Source organism: Oryzias latipes, chromosome 16, assembly GCF_053564925.1.
Source record: "Oryzias latipes strain Hd-rR chromosome 16, Olatipes_Hd-rR_3.1".
NCBI lineage: Eukaryota > Metazoa > Chordata > Actinopteri > Beloniformes > Adrianichthyidae > Oryzias > Oryzias latipes.
The window spans coordinates 17,694,725-17,721,014 of NC_136252.1; the positions used below are offsets into that span (position 1 = coordinate 17,694,725).

Here is a 26,290-nt window from a genome sequence, read left to right on the forward strand (position 1 = left end):
TTGGAAATCTAGCCTGGCGTCCTTGACAAAATAATAGTTGATATTCAGACGTATTTAAAAGAAACAAACAAATACACCATATTGTATGTTGTTTATAATTTAATTAATGATTTCTTTATGTAGTTGTTTGACTGCTCAATATAAAGGGTGAGCTCAAATATTTTTTAAAACATTTTTTTATTACTCATGCAAGGCAATAGTAAATGGGGGGGGGGGGTCGATTATTATTCTTGGTTGGGTTGGTAAAGGTTTTACAATAATAATACCCGTGTGTTTATTTGGTATGTGGACTTAGGTTTCATTTCATTCATTCTCATCTCTGCAGGCGTTTTGTTTTGAAAGTCCCAACAGGAAGTCCATTGTTAGATCAACTTGATTACAGAGTAAAAGCCTGTCATCCAGTCGGACTTCTGCACTTCAACATCCAGCAAAAGAGACGCTCAGAACTCTGTCATCAGTAAAAAAAAAAATTTTAAAAATTTGTAATATAGCAAAACTACGTTAGTCTGCGTTTTGCTATATCATTTTATAAAGGTGCATCACATTTTCTTCCGAAATCTTAACTTCATGGATTTGAACAAGTCTGCCAGCGCTCCTCCAGTAGAATGGAACGACGAGAAGATGCCGATGGTTCACAACCCGCTTCCTCCACCTTACCAGGACATGCCTCACCAGGGACCCTCACCGTCAGGACACCCACCACCACAGGTAACCGAGCTAAACCTTTAATAGCCTACATTTTATTCAATGCTCTTTTTTTATTCAATTTAATTATTGTTTAGTCTAGATATGTAGACAAACACTTTAAAATATCAGTAATAATAATAATAAAAAATGTAAATGAATTAAATGAAATTACAATTTTACTGTAAGTTATCTGATCAGAGGCTCACTTCACTCCAACCTAGTTGCTGATGCCTGCATTCAACTTTATGTGGACATGATTGAAAGAATCGCAGAATCAGAAACTGCTAGTGTGTGAAACTCACATTTTATAAACCAATTACACTGCTTGTTGTTGTGTAATCCTTGATTCTGTGAGTTTTAAGATTCTGTGTAAAATGATCTTTTATTAACATACTACTTATAACAAATCAATTTTTAATAGTAAGATAAAGTCAACTCAGAAATAGTTGACATTGTTATCCTGTATTTAATGTTGTTAATTGTTTGAACTTTAGTTGCATTTAACTTCTTTACTGTTCACTGCATAAACGTGCCCTCTTGTTTTGTGGTTGGAAATTCCCATAACATGTTAATGTATAGAAATTTAGTACATTTTTAAGACCAGATGCTTCCAGACAGTTTTGGGGGTTGGGGGACGGGGGATTTCCTGTCAGTTAAAAGCACTGATAGGTGTGATAGGTGTTCTGCAAACAAAGTGAGGTATAAAGTGGCTTCTTGCCAGCCTGAAAAAAAACATCATTCCTTAGGTGTGTTAGGTTTCGTTTTATTGTAACCAGTAAAAAAAGTATATACAGTATCTAAGAAACGTAACTTAATGTAGTGGAAAGTTACTGAGGTGCTTGTGTGTGTTTTTTTCATACCTTGCTTTAGTATGGAAGTATTTCTGTAGCATAATTAAAAAAAGTCAATACCAGAAATGCTTTTTCTTTTTCAAAATGAAGCTGCATTTTTTGACTCAAAATTAAAATGAAAAGCAATCCACCAAACCGCTTTTTCTTTTTCTTCTTGAACACCGCTTATTCTGTCACTTAATTTAAATGATAAAGAAAATGTTTTTGACATTTCAGTTTCAAAAAGCATCTATGGTATTTACTTTTATTTTTAATTATGCTACAGAAATGTTTGCATGCTTTAGGAGATACAGAGTTCAACTTTCACATTTTTCCTCTGTGGAAGTTTTCTAGCCATAGAGCTATGCTTCAATAGTTTCCTATCTCAAAGATCAAATCTAACAGCTAAAGAGTGTGTACTGAGGGAACAATACTCAATTTGTTCCTCAATTTTTTAAATGTGTTGAGCTTTTCTCTGGAGGGGTGTATTTGTCAAGCAGTTCGTCTGATCACAGAAAGTCTTCCAGCTGCTGGTGTGAGGTTAAAAAGATGAGGTGTGTGTTGACTTTGTGTGTTTCCCGCAGGCGTTTGGGTATCCAGCACAGTATGCGGGTGCAGGATACCATCAGCAACCGGGTTTCATGAACCAACAGCCCCCAGCTCAGCCTGGCATTGTCACTGTCCAGCCCACTGTTTACGTGACTCAAGCTCCTCTGGGGAACCCAGTGAGCGATTACATGTGCTACTCAATCTTCACCATGCTCTGCTGCTGTCTACCACTTGGAATTGCTGCGCTCATCTACTCCATTAATGTGAGTTTTACTGTACTTTTACTTTTAGTGTGTTTTTCTCCTTCACAAACCCGGCATTCTGTAGAATCCTTTAGCCATGTCAGGCAGATCTTCAAGAGTTAAATATTTTTTTGGGGGGGTTTCACTTCATGCCTCACTGCAAGAAGATAAAAACAGTCATAGCTTAAGGTGCATTTTAGGTTAAAGTTTTTTTTTATGTTGCTCTTGTACCATTTTCAGCAGAAGAGTAAAAATGAAATATATTTTCCCATTATGTCTCTTACTGAGGAAATGTTTGATATGAAAAAACGACTCAATTTAGAAGGAAAATTAATGATTGGAAGTTTTGTGTTTTGTTTTGCTTTTTTATGGCACTTATCTGATAGATAAGTAACAGGAAACCGTTGATGTTCAAACTGTTCTTGTGTGTGAATTCCCGGCGTAGGGATGCAACTTACTGGAAGGAGTCATCAAAAGTACAAAAAAAGGAAGTGAACCCCAACAAGAAGAAGTTGGTGTCTGGCTTTCAAACATTTGTGTCAGATTTGAAAGAGCAAAAGATACCTTCAGAAAAATCTGTAACTATTGTGCATTTATATGAATTTACAAATTGATATAAATCAAGTTTACTCAAAGTTTTGCATTTGTATGATTGTAGTCAGGTGTTTGCTCAACCATTTCTACCAAGATAGAAACTAGCTCTACCGAATCACCAGAGTCTCATCCAGAGAACGGTTTCAAAGCAGACTAAGGTTTCAAGATGTGTTGTTCAAACACTTTTGAAGAAGAACAAAGAAACAGGCAAAAATACTAATGGGCACTTTCCATTGTTTACGTGGGATGGTTACAAGTCTGGGTAAATGTGGGGAGTTTGGTCAGAAAGGGCATCTGCTCCAAAACTAAAGGCAAATCTTATGTGCAAATTGCAGAGTGATTTCCTGAAGGGACCAGTCAAAAGAAAAACAATAACTTCCATGCTGTAGTTAGTTAAAAAAAGAAGACTTTAAATCCTTCAAGTTTCAATTTGTGAACTAAAAATTTGTAAAAGTATGAACTACTCATCTAAATCTCAGTGAATGGTATTGTGATTGGAGCTACTTGGGCAACAGGTTTCAAAAATAGACTGTTTTTCCAGTCTGTGGTTTTAATTGAAACTTTTTTTTAACAATTGTAAATGAGAGCAACTCAACCAGGAAGTGGCAGCCCTTGCAGAGAAAGATGAGCAGGTGCTGAGGTACATGATCACTTCAGGCCCCCAGGGTCACCCGAAGATAAGCTCAAGAACATGGTTTAAAGAACTTCATGGAAACAAGTTTCTGCAGCCAAACACCTATCCAAGCCATACCTCACAGTGATCCACCAGACCTTTACCTACGCTCTCTGAAGTGACACACTCTCACTTTGTCAGACTGTAAAAACATACCCCCCAATGAAGGGTAAAAAGAATGTTACTGACACATTCAATATCTTGTGGTTTGACCTCCTTTCTGTCTATCGCACAGGAAGACTATAACACCTTGAGCAGTTTCTGTGAAGAAATGTATCTACAGACTCGTGGTCTTTGAAATGAACTATTCACAAAATTTACAGGAATAAATTTGATAGATTTCAATTAACTACATTGGTTTACAATTAGAATGTATTCCTCATTGTATGTTTTTTGATTTGTGTGTAGTGTAATGGTAGTAAAAAATATGTAAAGTTCAATTATTTATTTACTCACTTATAAGATAGAAGAGTGTACTTGGTATCCTATCGAAGAGTGAAAGCCCCTACAGTCATTTATTTAAAACTTTACTTTGTTACTGTAACTATTGAGCTACATTTGGTGGGACATCGACCATTACAAAAACTTTAATAGTGCATTTCTCTTCAACTACTGTTTTAAGGTTCTTCTTTCTTTTTCTAAAATGCACAATAACAAATATGTGTACACATTCATTGGTGATGGTGTTTTTATACTGTTTTTTTTATCTAAAATGCCATCCTTACTGAAAATTTGTGTTTTTCTTACATTTAGGCCCGTGAAGCAAACATTTCTGGGAACCGAGTGAGGGCAGAGAGTAACAGCAGAACAGCCAAGACACTGAACCATGTGGCTCTGGGAATTGGGCTTTTAAGCCTTGTCTTGACAATTGCCTATATTGCAGTCATCATTACTCAAGTGTCCTATTACCATCATTAAATGACATTGCTTACACCATGAAGAGGCTTTTCACCTTTGATTTTCTTCTAACTCCACTGCAGCTCTGTTTTTTATTCTAACTGATATTGAAAAAGCTTCGAAAGCACGAGAACTAAGAAGCCATTGTGGCAGAAACAGCATGTTTCCTAATATCTTTCTTTGGTTACCTGTTAAGATGTACTTTATTGCATTGTTGCCATGGGTGTCGGTTATGCATTTTTCAGCTTTGTTTCTTTTAATACCTGTCATTAAAACTTTTTTTTAAGTATTCTGATTTCACTGCTTGCTGTTTATCTTTTCTATTTACTTTTACTGGTATGCAAATAAATTAAGGAGAATAGATTTTAGGTCTGTTTGTTTTATTCACCAAATCCATTTTTATACCTAATTTCTATCTGCTATTAGTGGTTTCTGTTCTCAGTGTCAACTTTGCCCAAGCAGAAAGTGCTGACAATGATGGCTGAATAACTTGTTTTTCTATTCATTGCCAACCCATATTTGTTGACTTTACCAACTGGCAAACAGATGGGTGGAGGTCAGGCAACTTCATCATTTTAGTTATCAGTTCCAGTTTTTAAAGCAGCTGCAGCAGGCTGTGAAAGAACGTTGTTGGTTAGCCCTTGTGCTATCCTAGGCACTTTAACATTGGGAATTGGGTCATCTAGACCCCACTAGTTAGTGCGCTGAACCTTCTTTCTTTAATTAATTTTGATCTTCACTGGTGTCCATGGATTACATGAAATCTTTCCACCTTTATCCACCTTTGTCGTGGTAGGGAGAACCCATCAATGTAAGGGTGGGGTCATCTAAGATAGCACAAGGGTTAAATGAGGACAAATCATATTTTTATTTATGTTGCCCCCAAGTGGAAAAAAATATTTGTATCTATTCAAACAGACCTTAAGATTTTATGCTATTAAAAATCCATAATCTAATAGAATGGATTTTAAACATGAAATTTGCTGAATTGAACCTGCTACTTTTACTAGAAGGAAAAAAATGAATTAATAAATATTATTAATGTCCACCTTTCATGTAAAAAACAGCTCAAGGTGCTGTACATAAACACAAACAAGAATGCAGAAAACACCAATCCCTATTCGTGCAATGAAAGAATTAAATAAACCGTGAACAGTGAACAGAGCTTACCAGGTTTGTGCTCACTAGCTATAGTGAGGGCACAGGCTCTCCCGAAGACAACCAAGTCCAGCAGGGAGTTAGCACCCAGCCTGTTGGCCCCATGGACGCTCGCACAAGCTGCCTCACCGCAGGCGTAAAGTCCAGGCACCACTTTGTCCTTACCATCTGTGTAATCGATTACCTGTCAGGTAAAAACTCTTGTTTGGAAATGCGTCTTTTGCTGAGAACTTGTGCCTGACCAAGACAAACGGCGTACCTGTCCTTTGTAGTTTGTGGGGATTCCTCCCATGTTGTAGTGGACTGTGGGCAGGACGGGGATGGGTTCTTTGGTGACGTCAACTCCAGCAAAGATCATTGCCGTCTCCGAGATCCCGGGCAGCCTTGCGGCCAGCTGCTGAGGAGGCAGATGATGAAGCTGCAAGTACACGTGGTCCTTCTCTGGACCGACACCCCTGAAAAAAGAAAAAGAAAAAATATATATAAATATCACAAGTCAAGTCAATTCATCTTTCAAATGCATGTGAGACACCATCTTCATCCCTACCTGCCCTCCCTGATCTCTATGGTAATGGAGCGGGACACCACGTTTTTCCAACCTGCCTGATGTTTTCTGAATACGAGAGCTCTGGTGATCTTGAAATCAGTAATTTCTCTATTGTATTCAACTAGAATGGAGATTAAAAATTAATTGGAGTTTTTAAAAATTCAGTGAAGCCTTAAAACTCCAATAAACCAAAGTATTAACAAGAACTTAAATTACAAAAATTCATCTCTAAGCCGTCATTGACAGATCTACCGGCCCCTGAGACATAGTGCTATTTGATTGACCCAGAAACCTTTAAATATTCCATCTTAATCTTAAGTAAAATTCTTTTGCCAGTTAAAACAATTATCCAGCTTTTAAAGTTAAAAGGCCTGAAGGCACTTTTGCTATCCAAAAAAACCACACCACTGTTGCGATAGTATGCAGTAACGTATGTTGACCACTGAGTGCCAGATAGTGGCATGGTGAATGTAGCACAACGTTGCTAATTAAAGAAGTGACTGGAAGCTAACTAGGCCTCTTCATCATTTCAAACACGAACATTACAACCAGTCCCACAGAGAAAACAGGTGTGAAAGAGAAAGTAAAACTTGAAATCAAACCTGGCGTCCTTGACAAAATAATAGTTGATATTCAGACGTATTTAAAAGAAACAAACAAATAAACCATATTGTATGTCGTTTATAATTTAATTAATTTCTTTATGTATTTGTTTGCCTGCTCAATATAAAGGGTGAGCTCACTTTGAGTAAATATTTTTTTAAAACATTGTTTTATTACTCGTGCAAGGCAATAGTAAATAGGGGGGGGGGGGTAATTGATTATTTCTTGGTTGGGTTGGTAAAGGTTTTACAATAATAATACCCGTGTGTCTGATTTGGTATGTGAAGTTAGGTTTCATTTCGTTCATTCTCATCTCTGGAGGCGTTTTGTTTTGAAAGTCCCAACAGGAAGTCCATTGTTAGATCAACTTGATTACAGAGTAAAAGCCTGTCATCCAGTCGGACTTCTGCACTTCAACATCCAGCAAAAGAGACGCTCAGAACTCTGTCATCAGTAAAAAAAAAAAAAAAAAAATTTGTAATATAGCAAAACTACGTTAGTCTGCGTTTTGCTATATCATTTTATAAAGGTGCATCACATTTTCTTCCGAAATCTTAACTTCATGGATTTGAACAAGTCTGCCAGCGCTCCTCCAGTAGAATGGAACGACGAGAAGATGCCGATGGTTCACAACCTGCTTCCTCCACCTTACCAGGACATGCCTCACCAGGGACCCTCACCGTCAGGACACCCACCACCACAGGTAACTGAGCTAAACCTTTAATAGCCTACATTTTATTCAATGCCTTTTTTTTTTATTCAATTTAATTATTGTTTAATCTGGATATGTAGACAAACACTTTAAAATATCAGTGATAATAATAATAATCATAATAATAAGGAAAAACTTAAATGAATTAAATGAAATTACAATTTTACTGTAAGTTACCTGATCAGAGGCTCACTTCACTCCAACCTAGTTGCTGATGCCTGCATTCAACTTTATGTGGACATGATTGAAAGAATAGCAGAATCAGAAACTGGCAGTGTGTGAAACTCACATTTTAAAAACAAATTACAATGCTTGTTGTATAATCCTTGATTCTGTGAGTTTTAAGCTTCTGTGTAAAATGATCTTTTATTAACACATTACTAATAACAAATCAATTTTTAAAAGTAAGATAAAGTCAACTCAGAAATAGTTGACATTGTTATCCTGTATCTAATATTGTAAATTGTTTGAACTTTAGTTGCATTTAACTTCTTTACTGTTCACTGCATAAACGTGCCCTCTTGTTTTGTGGTTGGAAATTCCCATAACATGTAAATGTATAGAAATTTAGTACATTTTTAAGACCAGATGCTTCCAGACAGTTTTGGGGGTTGGGGGACGGGGGATACAGAGTTTAACTTTTACATTTTATCTCTGTGGAAATTTTCTAGCCATAGAGATATGCTTCAATATTTCCCTATCTCAAAGATCAAATTTAATAGCTAAAGACTGTGTACTGAGGGGACTAATACTTAAAACATCAATATTATATCTAAAAAATGTAACTTAATGTAGTGGAAAGTTACTGAAGTGGTTGTGTGTGGGTTTTTTTTCATACCTTGCTTTAGTATGGAAGTATTATAGCATAATTAAAAAAAAGTCAATACCAGAAATGCTTTTTCTTTTTCAAAATGAAGCTGCATTTGTTGACTCAAAATTAAAAAGAAAAAGCAATCCACCAAACTGCTTTTTCTTTTTCTTCTTGAACACCGCTTATTCTGTCACTTAATTTAAATGATAAAGAAAATGTTTTTGACATTTCAGTTTCAAAAAGCATCTATGGTATTTACTTTTATTTTTAATTATGCTACAGAAATGTTTGCATGCTTTAGGAGATACAGAGTTCAACTTTCACATTTTTCCTCTGTGGAAGTTTTCTAGCCATAGAGCTATGCTTCAATAGTTTCCTATCTCAAAGATCAAATCTAAAAGCTAAAGACTGTGTACTGAGGGAACAATACTTAATTTGTTCCTCAATTTTTTAAATGTGTTGAGCTTTTCTCTGGAGGGGTGTATTTGTCAAGCAGTTCGTCTGATCACAGAAAGTCTTCCAGCTGCTGGTGTGAGGTTAAAAAGATGAGGTGTGTGTTGACTTTGTGTGTTTCCCGCAGGCGTTTGGGTATCCAGCACAGTATGCGGGTGCAGGATACCATCAGCAACCGGGTTTCATGAACCAACAGCCCCCAGCTCAGCCTGGCATTGTCACTGTCCAGCCCACTGTTTACGTGACTCAAGCTCCTCTGGGGAACCCAGTGAGCGATTACATGTGCTACTCAATCTTCACCATGCTCTGCTGCTGTCTACCACTTGGAATTGCTGCGCTCATCTACTCCATTAATGTAAGTTTTACTGTACTTTTACTTTTACTGTGTTTTTCTCTTTCACAAACCCGGCATTCTGTAGAATCCTTTAGCCATGTCACGCAGATTTTCAAGAGTTGAAGATTTTTTTGGGGGGGTTTCACTTCATGCCTCACTGCAAGAAGATAAAAACAGTCATAGCTTAAGGTGCATTTTAGGTTAAAGTTTTTTTTTTTTATGTTGCTCTTGTTCCATTTTCAGCAGAAGTTTCAAATGAAATATATTTTCCCATTATGTCTCTTACTGAGGAAATGTTTGATATGAAAAAACGACTCAATTTAGAAGGAAAATTAATGATTGGAAGTTTTGTGTTTTGTTTTGCTTTTTTATGGCACTTATCTGATTGATAAGTAACAGGAAACCGTTGATGTTCAAACTGTTCTTGTGTGTGAATTCCCGGCGTAGGGATGCAACTTACTGGAAGGAGTGCGTCAAAAGTACAAAAAAAGGAAGTGAACCCCAACAAGAAGAAGTTGGTGTCTGGCTTTCAAACATTTGTGTCAGATTTGAAAGAGCAAAAGATATCTTCAGAAAAATCTGTAACTATTGTGCATTTATATGAATTTACAAATTGATATAAATCAAGTTTACTCAAAGTTTTGCATTTGTATGATTGTAGTCAGGTGTTTGCTCAACCATTTCTACCAAGACAGAAACTAGCTCTACCGAATCACCAGAGTCTCATCCAGAGAACGGTTTCAAAGCAGACTAAGGTTTCAAGGTATGTTGTTCAAACACTTTTGAAGAAGAACAAAGAAACAGGCAAAAATGCAATTCATTTAGGAGGAAAATTAATGATCAATAAGTTGTGTGTTGTTTTGCTTTTATAAGGGCACTTAGCAGATAAAGAACTGACATGACACCATTGTTTATACCAGGGGAGGGGCGACCAAACTTTTTCACTCAAAGGGTCAAAATCTAAATGTGATCCCAGTCCGTGGGCCAAATACAATCATTTTTGGCATGTCATGAAATAAAGGCAGAGAACAAAGAATATAGTTTAGTTTATTTATTTGTATTTTGTATTTTTCAAGGTAACGCACATTAGTGAGACTAAATAGTTAGTAACATTTTTCTTTGAATCTTTCTCGATCGCACACTCTCGGCAATTAACGCCGAACTTTCGTAGCTAACCAATGTGGCCCCATCCTGTGCTGCAGAGGGCATCATGAGGGTGGTTGCTGTGACAGAAGTTTAGATTGGAACTCCCTAGAATTTGTCCTTTGCGCCTCACCTTTGTGTTTGGATAAAACTGCGTGTTTAGTCTAGTTTAGTGGCGGCGTATATTGTACTCTTTAAGTACAGCCACGGACTGCTAACAAAAAAGACAAACAGCCTGAGAAGAGATTTCTGGAGAAAAATAATCCTCCTCCCATATTTGTTTAAAATGCCTCTTATCCGTTTGCTACTGCCGTTGTCGCTCCATGAATGAATGGGAAAGGTTAAGGGATTTTAACTGAACACTCCGCGGCCTCTACAGGTATGACTTGGTGGGCCAAAAGACACCCTACTTTGGGCACCCATGGTTTATACCATATCAAAGCCATTCTTTAGAGTAACTTATTAACCTATTATTGCTGATTCTGTTTCCGGACTTGAACCGGGGCCTTCTTGCCCCCATTTAAACCATTTCCACTTTTGCATTTGTTTTGAGTTACTAGGAGATTAGGGCATTACAATAGGGGTTTACCAAATTGATTTTTACCACAATACTTAAACTATCTGAAGGACTTTTATTTGGGTTTTCATTACCTGTATGCCTTGTTGCAAATCTAATCTGAGCTTGGAAGCAATGCAGGGTAGCACCTGGTTAGTCCTTTATTGGAAGACTAGCTGGGGCATTCAATTTACCACAGCCAGGTGGGGGCACTTTCCATTGTTTACGTGGGATGGTTACAAGTCTGGGTAAATGTGGGGAGTTTGGTCAGAAAGGGCATCTGCTGCAAAACTAAAGGCAAATCTTATGTGCAAATTGCAGAGTGATTTCCTGAAGGGACCAGTCAAAAGAAAAACAATAACTTCCATGCTGTAGTTAGTTAAAAAAAGAAGACTTTAAATCCTTCAAGTTTCAATTTGTGAACTAAACATTTGTAAAAGTATGAACTACTCATCTAAATCTCAGTGAATGGTATTGTGATTGGAGCTTACTTGGGCAACAGGTTTCAAAAATAGACTGTTTTTCCAGTCTGTGGTTTTAATTGAAACTTTTTTTTAACAATTGTAAATGAGAGCAACTCAACCAGGAAGTGGCAGCCCTTGCAGAGAAAGATGAGCAGGTGCTGAGGTACATGATCACTTCAGGCCCCCAGGGTCACCCGAAGATAAGCTCAAGAACATGGTTTAAAGAACTTCATGGAAACAAGTTTCTGCAGCCAAACACCTATCCAAGCCATACCTCACAGTGATCCACCAGACCTTTACCTACGCTCTCTGAAGTGACACACTCTCACTTTGTCAGACTGTAAAAACATACCCCCCAATGAAGGGTAAAAAGAATGTTACTGACACATTCAATATCTTGTGGTTTGACCTCCTTTCTGTCTATCGCACAGGAAGACTATAACACCTTGAGCAGTTTCTGTGAAGAAATGTATCTACAGACTCGTGGTCTTTGAAATGAACTATTCACAAAATTTACAGGAATAAATTTGATAGATTTCAATTAACTACATTGGTTTACAACTAGCATGAATTCCTTATTTTATATGTTTTCTGATTTGTGTGTAGTGTAATGGTAGTAAAAAAAAATGTAAAGTTCAATTATTCATTTACTTGAAATAATTTCTTGAAAAGATCAATGTTATCTGCACTTCCTATCACTTTACTTGTTGTTGTTGGGGGTAAAAGATAGACACTGAGATATAAGTTAGAAAAGTGTACTTGGTATCCTATCGAAGAGTGAAAGCCCCTTCAGTCATTTATTTAAAACTTTACTTCTTTACTGTAACTATTGAGCTACATTTGGTGGGACATCGACCATTACAAAAACTTTAATAGTGCATTTCTCTTCAACTATTGTTTTAAGGTTCTTCTTTCTTTTTCTAAAATGCACAATTACAAATATGTGTACAAATTCATTGGTGATGGTGTTTTTATACTGTTTTTTCTTTAATATAAAATGCCATTCTTACTGAAAATTTGGGTTTTTCTTACATTTAGGCCCGTGAAGCGAACATTTCTGGGAACCGAGTGAGGGCAGAGAGTAACAGCAGAACAGCCAAGACACTGAACCACGTGGCTCTGGGAATTGGGCTTGTCTTGATAATTGCCTATATTGCAGTCATCAATTCCTGAGGGTCCTATTACCATCATTAAATGACATTGCTTACACCATGAAGAGGCTTTTCACCTTTTGATTTTCACCTTTGATTTTCTTCTAATTCCACTGCAGCACTGTTGTTTATTCTAACTGATATTGAAAAAGCTTCGAAAGCATGAGAACTAGGAGCCACTGTGGCAGAAACAGCATGTTTCCTAATATCTTTCTTTGGTTACCTGTAAAGATGTACTTTATTGCATTGTTGCCATGGGTGTCGGTTATGCATTTTTCAGCTTTGTTTCTTTTAATACCTGTCATTAAAATTCTTTTTTAATTATTCTGATTTCACTGCTTGCTGTTTATCTGTCATGGTGGCCTGTCAGGCTCTTCCCCCTCCAGCTCTGCTGCTCATTCATCTCAGCTTTGACTACTCAACTCATGAAGACACCTGCTTCTTAAGGAGACCCAGCTTCATCATTCTTCGCCAGTTCGTTATTTACTTTTACTGGTTTGAAAAAAATTAAAGAGAATAGATTCATCTTTCGTTTAGTTATCAGTTCCAGTTTTTAAAGCAGCTGCAGCAGGCTGTGAAAGAACAGTGTTGGTTCTGTTAATGGAAAAGGTTAGATGAGGACACATCATATTTTACTTATGCTGCCCCCAAGTGGAAAAAAATATTTGTATTCAAACAGACCTTAAGATTTTATGCTATTAAATATCCATAATGTAACAATGGATTTTAAACATGAAATTTGTTGAATTGAACCTGTTACTTTTACTAGAAGGAAAAAATGAGTTAATAAATATTATTAATGTAGCACTTTTCATGTAAAAAAACCGCTCAAGGTGCTGTACATGAAAACAAACAAGAATGCAGAAAACACCAATCCCTATTCATGCAATAAAAGAATTAAATAAACCCCGCACAAGAAAATACACAAAAACAAACAGAAGTAAAAGAGAAATGACTAAAGAAGAGAGAACCCAGAAGGCGCCGTCTGGCCTGTCCTCCTGTTGGCCGGGGTGTCAGCATGGACACAAACACCCCAGCTAAAAGTGAGAAAACACTCGGAAAAAGTCTAACTTGGCTAAAAGACATTAAACGAATAAATATGTTAAAAATCGTAAAATATAAAAGTAGATGTTTTAGATTAAACAAATATGTATGTGATATCATAAAATAGAGTAAAAATTCTAGATTAAACAAATAAAATGATAAAATGATGTGATAAAACATCTTAAAATATAAGAGTCAAAAATGAAAGAAAAAATAACAAAATTATTCCAGCCTATAAAAGATATGGTATGAAATCTAAGTAAAAGCTGAGTTAAATAGGTGTGTCTTTAATTTCTTTTTAAAAACCTTGACAGTGGATGAGACCCTCACATCCTCAGGTAGGCTGTTCCACAGACGAGGCCCGTAGAATCTAAACGAGGCCTCGCCGTGGTTTTTTTTTCCTGACCCTAGGGACCTTCAGCAGGCCTGCACCTGAGGACCTAAGGGCTCTGGGAGGTTCATAAGTTAAAAACAAGTCGGATATAAAAGAAGGACTAAGACCATGGACACTCTTAAAAACTATTTAAAAAATCTCGAAATCAACCCATAACCTGACAGGGAGCCTATGCAGGGATTTTAAGATTGGTATAATGTGCTCCCTCTTCCTAGTTCTCCTTAAAAGATGAGCAGCAGAGTTCCCGACTAGTTGAACACGATTAAGAGTTGTTTGCTTTACACCATAAAGGAGGGCATTACAATAATCTATTCTTGATGTAATAAAAGCATGGATTAAGATTTAAGCACTGGCTCTAGAGAGAAAGGCTCTCACTCCGGCGATATTCCTCAGATGGCAAAATACAGATTTAATTACTTGATTCACATGTTGGTCAAAGCTTAGATCTCCATCTAGAATCACACCGAGTTTCCTTAATGTATCACATGTAGTCATGGAATTGGTTGACAGATAAAATTGGACCCTATCCCTCTCAGCTTGTGCCTTCCAGATGAAAAGTAATTTAAATTAACAATAAAATCTCTATGTGTGAGGTAATATTTAAACCAACTAAAAGCTGTAATTCCAACCATGTGGTGAAATCTGTTTAACCCTTGTACTTTAACATTGGGAGATGGGTCATCTAGACCCACTAGACAGTGCTTTGAACCTTTTTTCTTCAATGATTTGTGATCTTCACTGGTGTCCATGGATTACATGAAATCTTTCCACCTTTATCCACCTTTGTCATGGTAGGAAGAACACGGCAATTTAAGGGTGGGGTCATCTAAGATAGCACAAGGGTTAAAAGGATAGAGTGGTCAACTGTGTCAAAGGCTGCAGTCAGGTCCAGCAAGACTGAAACAGATTCTTTCTTCATGCCAGCATTGGACCTGAGATCATTTAAGACCCTGACAAGTGCCTCCTCTGTTGAGTGGTGAGGTCTGAAACCAGAAAATGTTATTTTCATTAAAAAAATCATTGAGCTGAGTAAAAACAAGCTTTTCTAAAATTTTACTTAAAAATGACAGGTTGGATAACAGCCGGTAGTTGTTTAAATTGGACAAATCTAAACCACTCTTCAGAATGGGTCTAACCATAGCAATCTTTAGGGATGCAAGGAAGACTCCAGTCTAAAAAGAACAGTTCAAGATGTTTAGTAGCTCTTCCTCACATGATGTGAAAACTGACTTAACCCTTGTGCTATCTTAGATGACCCACCCTTACATTAACGTGTTCTCCCTACCATGACAAAGGTGGATAAAGGTGGAAAGATTTCATGTAATCCATGGACACCAGTGAAGATCACAAATCATTGAAGAAAAAAGGTTTAGCGCACTGTCTTGTGGGTCTAGATGACCCAACTCCCAATGTTAAAGTGCCTAGGATAGCACAAGGGTTACAAAGTGAGGTGGGGATGGGATCAAGAGAACAAGTTTTTGTTTTCATTTGGGCCATCACTTGTTGGAGTGCTGCAGCATCAATCAAGACAAAACTGTTGAGCGTTTTCTCATTGATAGGAGTACAATGGAAAGGTCAACAGGGGGTTGTTGATCCCTCCCCTGTAAGATAGATGATCTAATGTCATCTGTCTTAGTGGTAAAGTGGACTGCAAACTCCTCACAGGTTTTACTGCTAAAGGTGGGCGGGCCAGAAATTGGGTTTCTTATTGTCAATTGTGGCGAAGAGGAATATTCATTTTATATGGTGTCTCTAAAACCAATACCTGCAGATAAAATTGCAATTGTAAACATGTAATGTTACCAAAACAGGGAAAACCTTTTTCCTTCAAACAAGAAGATAGTTCAACACGCCGCTCATATCATATTTGATAAACACATTTCTGGAACTCCTGTGTTATTTGCGTGATCCAAACTTTACTTAACTCATTGTAATTTGGTCAATTTTGCCCTGAAGTTCATCATTATTCCACTAGAGGCAGTAGAGGGCCTTTTTCTCTTTATTTCAAAAAGGCTGCTTACAGTTACATAAAATCTCAAAAATACTTTTAGTGGGAAAAGTTTTGCTAATTTTCAAAACTTTTGGTGAGAATAGCTCATATCTTGTTAACTCTTTGTTAACAAAGATACTTGCCGTATTGAAAAAAAAAGCTAAATTTGATATTTGACCCTTCACAAAACAGTTAAACGCTGTTAAAAATGTCTGGAGCAAATTTGTAAAAGTGGATAAATAAGGTGCTTTTCTCTTGAACACTCATGTCAGTATTGTTGCATCTTAAGCTAACATTATTGTGAGCAAAAATTTACCAAATAAACCAACATATCAAAATTAATAAAAATAAATATTAATCTCAATAAACAGTGATATTGCCATTTGTGTGTGGATTTCAAAGGATTTGTGAAACTTCTTAGTATAAAAATTACATTTCTGTCAATGCTTTGATGTATTTAGCTTGATGGTGTTAAGATGTTCCATAAATTTAGGAAAAGCCCCTTTTTTAAATTTATGGTGCTCTTAAGGTTACAATCGACACACTGGTCACATGATCTTGTGATCATACGAGTTTCTGCCATTCTCAAAACTAAAAATCTACCTTTAAAATGGCTTAAAAGTCTTAATTATTTTGTCATAATTCATGAATTAAAAGTCTTGTGGCTGTTAAAACAGCACCAAGAGAGTATCTGGGTATCTTTTTCTAAGTAGATAACTCTTCAAAGTTCAGTTTTACATACAAAATAACGGAAAAAAAATAGCCAGGCCACGTCTTTCTTCCGATTATAGCAGACATTTTATTGAAGGTATGGAAACCAGTACAAATGGCAAAACAATATTTTTTTTTTTTACTGTTTTTCAAATAAATTAAAACACCCTGGTTATTGATTCCTAACAACCGTCAATATAAATGCAAAGATTTATGCATTTAGATGCAATGCCACACAAACACAGGGAAATCTCAGAACAGTTTTCTTTTTTCAAATCCCCATTTATTCCTGTGCACTGCAGCAATTACTGCCCTTTTTATTCAAAATCTCTTCAGAGTTCAGAGAAAAGGCAACAACAACAAAACGTATGAGCAGGCATAATGATGACAACATCAGAAGAATATTAAGCGATGTTTGATCAGTAAATACTTTCAAACCCTAAAAAGCTGCAGGGAGTGAGGGGTGGTGAGCATCACTGCATTGCTTGTGCACTTGTGCAATATTTACATACTTTAAAGTCTTCCTTCTGTCTCAGAGAAGTTGAACTACCATCATTCTCATTGCCTCTTCACTCTGGAGTATAGGTGAGAATTACTGAAACATTTAGTACATCACATGCGATGCAACTAAAAGCCAAACTGGATGGTAGGTCACGAGTGACACGAAGCACTGGAAGCTGATGAGACGACACTGCGTTTAACCTCTGCAAAGACACGCCACTGACTGTTTTACATTGCGATCTCTTGCTACAGACGGGATTTTATTGAAGAGCAGTATGACTAACATTCTGTAACTGAGTAAGGAGTAAGTGAACATGGATGGGTTTGAGATATTAGTAGGATCTGATGGCGGGGGGAACGTGGGCACAGTCCTCTTCATCCAGGGAGGTGTCAATGACGGGACGGTACTTCAGGGTCACCTGTGATTGGCCGAAAGAAAAGGTAAGTTAAAACTGTTTAGCGCTCCTGACAGAACTGAGGGTGATTGGAGCAGCGGATGATACCTTTCCAGTTTTGCGGTCGACGTAAGACAGTGTGTGCTTCCTCCAGTGCTGGTCGAAGGGTTTCTTCTCCTGACCCTGCAGCGGCTTGGAGTAATCAAACTCATCCACGCGAACCTGAAACATGAGGGATGGGAGGTCAGAGAGCTCGTCAGGCTAGCAGGAATTACACCGATCATGGCAGGAAGATGGATCTTAAGAAAGAAAAAAGCTGACTTTGAAGTCCTCTCTAGCATGGGCTCCTCTGCTCTCCTTTCTCTGCTCAGCAGAGTGGATGGTCTGAACAGCATTCAGCATCAAGTTCTGCAGCTCCAATGATTCCACCAAGTCTGTGTTCCACACAATGCCTACAGCAGAGGGAGAAAAGGAGGAAGTTTAGGATCCTACTCCAGCTTTAAAAACATGAATAATGACAGGTGCAGCACCTCTGTCGAAGGTTTTTATTTGATCCAGGGTCTGGTAAATGTCGTCCATCTTATCGCATCCTTCTTTCAAGACTGAGCCGGTACGGAAAACGGCAGCGTGGTTCTGCATGGTCTGCACGAAGACGAAACGACAAATCGGTTTAGTTTGACATTTTACTGAATGTAGCATTCAAGGCCTCTTCACTACACAACATATGCTCAGCAAGGTGAACAGAAACGTCTGCAAACACAACATGTCATGGTCCAAGCATGACTCCTCTGCTCATAGAAGTTCTTTATGATATGCTGTTGATGATTGATTGACCTTCTGCATGTTAAGTCGGATCTCAGAGGTTCTCAGACTCCCACTGGCAAACCGGAGCTTGTCCATGTTGGCCACAGACTCCTCTCCTGCATTGGGTTTCAGGGGCGACAGCTTCTCTCCTGGGAGGTGTCAAACAGCAAAGCAGAAAAACTGAATGAGAAACTATATTCCTAACAATATTGTTTTTTCTGATTTAAAAGGAGAAATATTTCTCATACGATATTTGATGATTTGGAAGAAAACAAATAAAAAGAAAATAATTTTAATATAGCCCTTTTTTTTCAAACTCAAACGGTTACATTTCTGTGGTGTCAGTGAACAGAGCTTACCAGGTTTGTGCTCACTAGCAATAGTGAGGGCACAGGCTCTCCCGAAGACAACCAAGTCCAGCAGGGAGTTAGCACCCAGCCTGTTGGCCCCATGGACGCTCGCACAAGCTGCCTCACCGCAGGCGTAAAGTCCAGGCACCACTTTGTCCTTACCATCTGTATAATCGATTACCTGTCAGGTAAAAACTCTTGGTTGGAAATGCGTCTTTTGCTGAGAACTTGTGCCTGACCAAGACAAACGGCGTACCTGTCCTTTGTAGTTTGTGGGGATTCCTCCCATGTTGTAGTGGACTGTGGGCAGGACGGGGATGGGCTCTTTGGTGACGTCAACTCCAGCAAAGATCATTGCCGTCTCCGAGATACCGGGCAGCCTTGCGGCCAGCTGCTGAGGAGGCAGATGATGAAGCTGCAAGTACACGTGGTCCTTCTCTGGACCGACACCCCTAAAAAAAGAAAAAAGAAAAAAATATATAAATATCACAAGTCAATTCATCTTTCAAATGCATGCGAGACACCATCTTCATCCCTACCTGCCCTCCCTGATCTCTATGGTCATGGAGCGGGACACCACGTCCCTGGAGGCCAGGTCTTTGGCGTTGGGGGCGTAACGCTCCATGAAGCGCTCTCCCTCACTGTTGATCAAGATTCCTCCTTCACCACGGCAGCCTTCTGTGATCAGGCAACCGGCTCCATAGATCCCTGTTGGGAATTATGTGTTAGAGGTCGTCTAAGGTTGTGGCCTGGTTAGGCTCCGGCAGCCCCGTGACCCCCAAAGGGACAAAACGGGTTTAGAAGATGAAGGAATGAAAGGTCATGTAAAGTTTGAGCAACTATCCTGTCTCAGCATAGAGGCATTATTCTTAAATCCAGAAACCAAAACCTACGATTTACTCTGCTAAAAAAAAAGTAAATAATTTAAAAAAGAAATGTACACGAATTCCAAATTAGAAAATAATTTCCTGATCTGAATTATTTTACGTTTGTGTGACTGTAACTTAAAATATATTTAAGAATTTTTCAAGATTAAATAATATTCTTTTATAATTTATGACCCAAAATTTAAGGTTGCTAGTGTTTTTGCATGACTTATGTTTTAACTGGAAAAAGGGTACAGATTGTATTATTAAGTGTTTTTAATTTTACCCTAAAAAACAAACAACTACCAGAAAAGCAGCTTCCAGCGCAAATATAAGAACAGAAATTTCATTAAGCAATAGAATTTATAAATTGACATAAGCTCTCCCAAAAGAGAATTTATTTCTTAGTAAAAACAACGTTGATACCAAAACTACCTTAATTTAGCATTTGCTTGGATTTCCACCTGTTGGCAAAAATGCATAAATAAATAAATAAAAATTAGAATAAGACTTCCTAAAAGATTTTTAAAAACTAACAGAAAAGAGTGTAAAATACTAAAGCAATGTTTAATTTAGAGTTGATAAAGATTTAATGAAACCAAAAATGTATTAATTTTACCAAGACTGGCCTAATCAAACCTTGACTTAAGATCAGCTGGTCCTAGTGGCAAACTACAGCCATGCTAAACTGAACCGAAATGATTTTCCGTAGTTTATTTAGCAAAAATGAAAACAAAATAAATGTTGCTCCAGAGTGCGGTTTAGCTGACCAATAACAGAGTTTGTGCATCAACTACAAAAACTTTGGGTTCATCCATCTATAAATTCAACTTTACTAAGGTTTTCAAAGAACTCTTTTTAAGTGCTTGTGTGTTTGAATGTAGGGTTTATGCAAAATGACTAAAGTTTCTCACCAGTGGGGTGAAACTGCACAAACTCCAAGTCCTGACAGGGCAGACCAGCTCTGGTCACCATGGCGTTTCCGTCTCCTGTGCTTGTGTGGGCAGATGTGCAGCTGAAATAGGTTCTTCCATAGCCTCTGGAAGAAAAAGAACAGAGCATAGAAATTATTTCCCAACATGTGTTCACTTCCGATAGCTCTCAAATAAACGAGAGGGAGTCACAGCGAAGTCTTACCCTGTGGCAATGACGGTGTTTTGGGATCTGAAGCGGTGAATAGATCCATCCTCCATGCAGAGAGCGATCACTCCTTTGCACTGCCCATCTTCCATCAGCAGGTCCAGAGCAAAGTACTCCACAAAGTAGCTGGTGTCATAACGGAGTGACTGAAAAGTCAAAATAAGAAAAACAGATGATTAAAATGCAGTTCGACGAGACCAAACAGCTAGAAAAGCTCTTCGGTGCTTTGAAAGAGTTAAGGATGAAGTAGATGGGCTCACCCTTCCATAAAGAGTATGCAGCAGCGAGTGACCTGTTCTGTCTGCTACACAGCAGCAGCGATGAGCCTGACCTCCTTTTCCATACTTCAGACTCTGACCTCCAAAGGCTCTCTGGTAAATCTTCCCATCCTCAGTGCGGCTGAACGGCATGCCAAAATTTTCCAGCTGGGAAAAGAATGCCTTACTCATTTCTGACTCTGTATTTTGCATTCAGGCTTAATTCTGTTTATTTGGCGTCAGCAGTCTTAAATTCAAACCCCGCAGACGCTCAATGACAACCAGCTCTTTAGTGTTTTTTCCAGAACTCCTACCTCCACGACAGCAGCAGGAGCCTGCTCCGTCATGTAATGAATAGCATCCTGGTCTCCAAGCCAGTCAGATCCCTTCACTGTGTCATAGAAATGCCACCTCCAGTCGTCATCCTCCATATTTCCCAGAGCCGCATTGATCCCACCCTGTGGAAAATCAAACATATTCAAGCCTGTCAAAGTCATCGGAAATTATTCCACATCCGTCTCATATCCATCCAAATGTCCAACTCCATCTTGTTCTCACCTGTGCAGCAACAGTGTGGGATCTGGTGGGGAAGAGCTTGGTGACGCAGGCAGTGTTAAAGCCGGCCTCAGACAGGCCGAAAGCGGCCCGCAGCCCCGCTCCTCCGGCTCCCACCACCACTGCATCAAACTCATGGTCCACCACTGGATACTGAGTGGATATCTGAGGGGGAGAAACAAAATTTTGATGTGACTTTGCATCATGAACAAGAACTTAGGCCACACTAGCAAAAAAAACAAACAAATAAAAAAACCCTAAGAACCAGTGCATCTAGTACCGGCACTCACGTCATCTGAAACTTTGGCATTATTCTTTTTGCCGTAGATGGAGAAGTGAAAGTTCCTTGAATTTTGAACTGCAGCAGCAGGAACCTGACAAGAGAGCAAGACGGCTTTAGTTCAAGAAGAAAGCTAACAAGAAACAACATACAGTATATTAATAGCAATAAAGATCTATCCTAATACAGATCCAGAAGACATGTTTTCATTTTCTTTTATTCTACTTTGCCCTAAAGCTCGTCTCCAAATGTATAAACTATAAGTAATGTGTAATACCAGATAAACATAAACAAAGTAGTTTTTTTAATATAGACATGTTACAATTTTTGAAAATGTAGTTTGTACAGAATTATGCTGTACATATAAATAAATGTATAAATAAATGTATTATGCTATACAATCTAGATAAAAGGTTTTCCTTTTACAAGTCATTACCTAAACCAACTTTTTTAAAGCTTTTAGGCATCGATAGCTCACCATTTGCCTCACTCCTTCAAGTTAAATTTGAGAAAGAAAAAGAAAAACAGCTGACCTAATAAAGAAATACAAATTACTGATTAAGAATAATCTGAAAGAGGGAAAAAAAAGCCTTAACTTAAAAGTCCAAATGATTGCCTGGGGTATTGATTTGGTATAAACATAAAATATTAATATTTTTTAGTTTTTTTCTTTGAGAAAGCCTCTGTCACTGCAGAGTCACTTACCAAAGTTATCTTAAAGGTTCGTAAATTGTTCTCTCTTATCTCTTCAAGTGCAATCGATTTCTGCAAAGTCAACATGTGGAACTAAAATCTGCACTACTTTTGTTTCCCACCGAAATTAAAATAATTTACACTTTCCGTGTTGAGTGATTTATTATTGTTGTTAGTTGTTATTATTATTTTTAACGACTATTACTTTTAATGTTCATCATTTCTCAGTAGTGCTTTAAGTGACTGTTCATACCGGCATTTTGCTTTTTAATCAAATAAATCAAAATACTGGACGTTTTTTGGTTAACTGCGCCATCGGGCTAATTGGCACAACTACAAGACCAGCAAGTTTAGCAATGTCCTTCTTTTAAGAGGCCAATTGTATTTAATGAATAACTTCATTATATATACAATAATAAGTACGACCTGCGCTTAAAGCTAACATTTCACTTTAGACGAAATCCTCCATCCATGTGTGCAACATTTTAGTTTATAAAGTAATCCCCAAAAAAGTGAATGTAAGAGAGCATGTATAAACCATAAATAGGAATATAAAGTAAACTGGGAATTATTCTGGTTAAATCAGCAACAAAACGCGTTGTTTCTTATGTCACATTGAGACACCCTATGCTACATAATAGATTACGCAAACCGTAACCTAGCCGTTATGAAAGCTAAAGACTGGCTCAAACTTAGACAAACAATGATCACACGAACACAAATGAATTGGTGCAAACAGATAAATGTCTGTTCAATTTAATTTAGTTTGTCAATAATTCGTTACTCACTGCTTTAATATTAGAGATCGCCCTCCTGGAAAGGAGACGAGACGCAGCGCGAACACTCGCCATGTTGCCAGCTCAGAATGTTGAAGCGCTGGTGGGGAAGAAATATTCTGTGGGACTGGACCAAACCATTCAGTAAATATGGGGGGAAATTGATCAACTTGGCGATTGTTTTTCCCTCCTTAAGCTACAACTGTTGTATTATATACAAGAGAATTAATGCAGTCTAGTAAATTTAATACAATACATGAGTCAACCCAGTGACTTCTGAAAAATATAAATTTTTCAAAAGGCTCAGTTATATTTACCACCCCTTTACCGATGTGTGGACCGTTAAGGAGAAATACTTATACAAGCGGTGTATGTAGGAACAAGTTCTGAAGTGACCTAGACATTTTCTCCAAGGTGAGCAAAAACTTCATAGATTTAAGACAGATAATGTTCTGTTGTCGCACTTTAGACATGCAAATTATTCCATTTGGTATAAATAAAATGCTCAGGCGGTCACCACCCCCAAAGAAAAAGGTTGAGTTACTAATCAGCTAAAAACTAGCATGAAATGCTCTCAAACAAGTCAAAAGTGAAAGCACAGACCGATCAATGGGCTGTATTGTGTTGTGGGATTTCTAAACAAAATGAGTAAATATTTTTCTTGCCTTCAGCTGCTTTTAGCAGTGCTGTAGTGTAAAGTATAAGCTGTTGAGGAGTTAATCAGTGACTTCTTCTAGTGAGCCATATTTGGAGGTATAGATAAGTGAACTTATTTGCAGCAAAAGAAGTAAACAAACAAATAAACTAAGATGCTGTTGATGCTTGGCTCTGCTGTGTGTGTGTGTTTGTTTACAGCAGCAAGCATGAACAACCTGAACAACCCCCCCAGGTGGAACATCCAGCAAGACCCCAGGGGGAGGGAGGCGGGTGTAGGTGATGGGAACCCATGGAACTACGCCCTTTTGGTCCCCATGTTGGGGCTGGCTGCATTTCGTAAGTTTGATTCCCTTTTGCATTATAGGAGAAAGAGCAACATTTAAGGTATGTTGCTCAATGAACAAATCAAAATGATATTGATGCATCACTAAAACCTATCTGGTTTCCTCCTAAACTCTCATGTGCTCCTTTCTGTATTTTCAGGTTGGATCTGGACTAAAGAATCCCAGCAGGAGATCCAGAGGGTCAAAGACGAGTGCAGCAAAGATGTTTCCGCAATAAAAAGTGAACTTGAAGCGCGTTATCAGGAGACACTGACAGAAACACGGAGGGCGGCCGCCACGTTGGAGCTGGAGCTGGAGAAGGAGAAGCAGAGAGGAGAAGGCTACAGGCATGCAATAGTGTCACAGAGGCAACAGCTTGTAGTAGAACAAAAAAAGTTGCAGCAGGTAAAGAAGACCTACAGAGCTCTTTGCTTTTAAAGTTTGTATGCTTTTGTGTTTCTTTTCCTAATTCTAAAGCCTAACCTTGACCCAAACACCTTCTACTTCCTTACAAGGAGCGAGATGTGTTGAACGGAGAGAAGCAAAGGTGGCTGACATCTGGCGCCGCTGGTGCGGCTCTGCGCGAAGCCCTGGAGAGGGAAAACAACTGGTGTCTGTACGCCACAGCCACGCTGAGGGAACTGGAGAGTCAGCTGATGGAGCGGCAGGATGCTTATTGCTCCTACATCCAACCTCGAGATCAGCGGCTGGAGATGGAGAAGAACATGCTGCTCAAGGTTGTTAAGGACCCTGCTGTAGCAGAACTTGGTCTGGAGTCGGACCTGAAGGACATTTTTAAAAGAGACAGCTACTGTGCAAACGCACTAAACACTGACAGGAGGAGGAACGGAAGCCTCATGTGGGTGTATCTGAAGTACTGGCACCTCAAGGTTGCCATGCAGAGACACAAAAGAGCTGAGACAGCTGTTTTGGAAGGAAAAGTCCAGCCTCATTCCAAATGACAAATGTTTTTCTCTTGATTCAGAAACAAAAAAGGAAATTTTTGCAAATGACAAATTGAAATAAAATTGCTATTTATTTCCACCCCTAAAAAAAGTCTATCCTTTACAAATGTAATGCAAAAGGTAAAAGAATATTATAAAAACACAAGAAGCCTCACTAGCTTTCATTGTGTGCAACTTAAGGTGCAGGTGAAATGATATCCATTCCAACTTCCTAACTCATACGTTTTTTTAAAGAAAATTAAAACTGTGTGCCCCTTAAATTAGCTTATAGGAGCATTTTGGCATTTATAGTTTGCTAGATTTGTCTTTTTTTCTGTTTGTTTTACAAATATATACTGTTTTATGTAGAAATATACTAAACGGGTCCAAAAAATGGTTGGATGGCTGGATTCATATATACGTTTTTTTTAAATAAAAATAGAAGGAAAGTCTTTTGATAGAGGGGTTACTCAAAACGTTTCCACTGTATAGGAGAGAAAACTTTGCAAAAGCTGCATGAAAATGTTAGGATGAGATGGCATCAGGACCAATATAGGAAAACTTCATGTTTCTGATGCACTATGTTGCACTGATCCTCACTTGCCAGTAAAACATTTACTTTAATCTACAGCGTTTTGATTTTTGATGTCTGAGCAGCTTCTTGAATTTTGTAAAATCAAATTGATCATTTAGGCCCGATGGAGGGCCTTTATCTGTTTATTTTATTCACATACCACACAGAAAATACACAAAATTGAAATTTTTTAAGTTGACAGTTTTAGAAAATAATACTTGTCTTTGTTTCAAAATTGTCATATTTTTTATCCCCTGTGCTATCTCAGATGACCCCACCCTTACTTTGACGTGTTCTCCCTACCATGACAAAGGTGGATAAAGGTGGAAAGATTTCATGTAATCCATGGACACCAGTGAAGATCACAAATCATTGAAGAAAAAAGGTTCAGAGCATTGTCTAGTGGGTCTAGATGACCCAACTCCCAATGTTAAAGTGCCGAGGATAGCACAAAGGTTACTAACTAAACTGTAAAAACTGAATCTTAAAACAAGATAAAGACCTTTGTTTTAAGAAAAAAATTTTTTATATTCTATCTTGCAAGAATAATAATCTTATAAAGTTTTTAAATTAGACTTCATGACTAGATTTTTTTTTTGTTAAACAGGGTTAGACCGTTCTTCTTACCCCAT

General features: G+C 38.0%; 5 protein-coding genes across 8 annotated transcripts; 3 read left to right on the forward strand and 2 right to left on the reverse strand.

Moving 5' to 3' along the window:
- Nucleotides 1-364: 364 nt before the first annotated feature.
- LOC105355902 (proline-rich transmembrane protein 1) lies at nucleotides 365-4,761 on the forward strand. The gene is made up of 3 exons (XM_011485090.4): nucleotides 365-708; nucleotides 2,102-2,329; nucleotides 4,329-4,761. The coding sequence occupies exons 1-3, from the start codon at nucleotides 568-570 to the stop codon at nucleotides 4,491-4,493; spliced, it is 534 nt and encodes a 177-aa protein (XP_011483392.1). The 5' UTR covers nucleotides 365-567; the 3' UTR covers nucleotides 4,494-4,761.
- Nucleotides 4,762-5,574: 813 nt separating this feature from the next.
- LOC111948936 (succinate dehydrogenase [ubiquinone] flavoprotein subunit, mitochondrial-like) lies at nucleotides 5,575-6,640 on the reverse strand. The gene is made up of 4 exons (XM_023964121.1): nucleotides 6,583-6,640; nucleotides 6,178-6,298; nucleotides 5,890-6,085; nucleotides 5,575-5,814 (listed from the first exon to the last, which is right to left on the reverse strand). The coding sequence occupies exons 1-4, from the start codon at nucleotides 6,638-6,640 to the stop codon at nucleotides 5,590-5,592; spliced, it is 600 nt and encodes a 199-aa protein (XP_023819889.1). The 3' UTR covers nucleotides 5,575-5,589.
- A 539-nt stretch (nucleotides 6,641-7,179) lies between these two features.
- Nucleotides 7,180-12,562, forward strand: LOC105355903 (uncharacterized). Of its 2 annotated transcripts, none has more exons than XM_011485091.4 (3): nucleotides 7,180-7,483; nucleotides 8,884-9,111; nucleotides 12,292-12,562. In XM_011485091.4, the coding sequence occupies exons 1-3, from the start codon at nucleotides 7,343-7,345 to the stop codon at nucleotides 12,424-12,426; spliced, it is 504 nt and encodes a 167-aa protein (XP_011483393.1). In that variant the 5' UTR covers nucleotides 7,180-7,342; the 3' UTR covers nucleotides 12,427-12,562. The 2 variants fall into 2 exon arrangements, with proteins under 2 accessions (XP_011483393.1, XP_078789252.1); XM_078933126.1 differs by lacking the exon at nucleotides 12,292-12,562 and adding an exon at nucleotides 9,538-9,689.
- A 4,045-nt stretch (nucleotides 12,563-16,607) lies between these two features.
- Nucleotides 16,608-23,325, reverse strand: sdha (succinate dehydrogenase complex, subunit A, flavoprotein (Fp)). Its single transcript, XM_004077789.4, has 15 exons — nucleotides 23,173-23,325; nucleotides 21,702-21,785; nucleotides 21,415-21,576; nucleotides 21,171-21,314; nucleotides 20,860-21,024; nucleotides 20,597-20,745; nucleotides 20,374-20,498; nucleotides 19,133-19,301; nucleotides 18,850-19,045; nucleotides 18,603-18,774; nucleotides 18,274-18,392; nucleotides 17,970-18,081; nucleotides 17,761-17,891; nucleotides 17,548-17,661; nucleotides 16,608-17,463 (listed from the first exon to the last, which is right to left on the reverse strand). The coding sequence occupies exons 1-15, from the start codon at nucleotides 23,233-23,235 to the stop codon at nucleotides 17,377-17,379; spliced, it is 1,992 nt and encodes a 663-aa protein (XP_004077837.1). The 5' UTR covers nucleotides 23,236-23,325; the 3' UTR covers nucleotides 16,608-17,376.
- Nucleotides 23,326-23,335: 10 nt separating this feature from the next.
- LOC101170048 (coiled-coil domain-containing protein 127) lies at nucleotides 23,336-25,196 on the forward strand. Of its 3 annotated transcripts, none has more exons than XM_011485092.3 (4): nucleotides 23,336-23,574; nucleotides 24,016-24,153; nucleotides 24,301-24,545; nucleotides 24,656-25,196. In XM_011485092.3, exons 2-4 carry the CDS (start codon nucleotides 24,024-24,026, stop codon nucleotides 25,100-25,102), a joined length of 822 nt encoding a protein of 273 aa, XP_011483394.1. In that variant the 5' UTR covers nucleotides 23,336-23,574; nucleotides 24,016-24,023; the 3' UTR covers nucleotides 25,103-25,196. The 3 variants fall into 3 exon arrangements, with proteins under 3 accessions (XP_011483394.1, XP_004077839.1, XP_023820074.1); XM_004077791.5 differs by having other exon boundaries at nucleotides 23,468-23,574; nucleotides 24,019-24,153; XM_023964306.2 differs by lacking the exon at nucleotides 23,336-23,574 and having other exon boundaries at nucleotides 23,839-24,153.
- The last annotated feature ends 1,094 nt before the right edge of the window (nucleotides 25,197-26,290 follow it).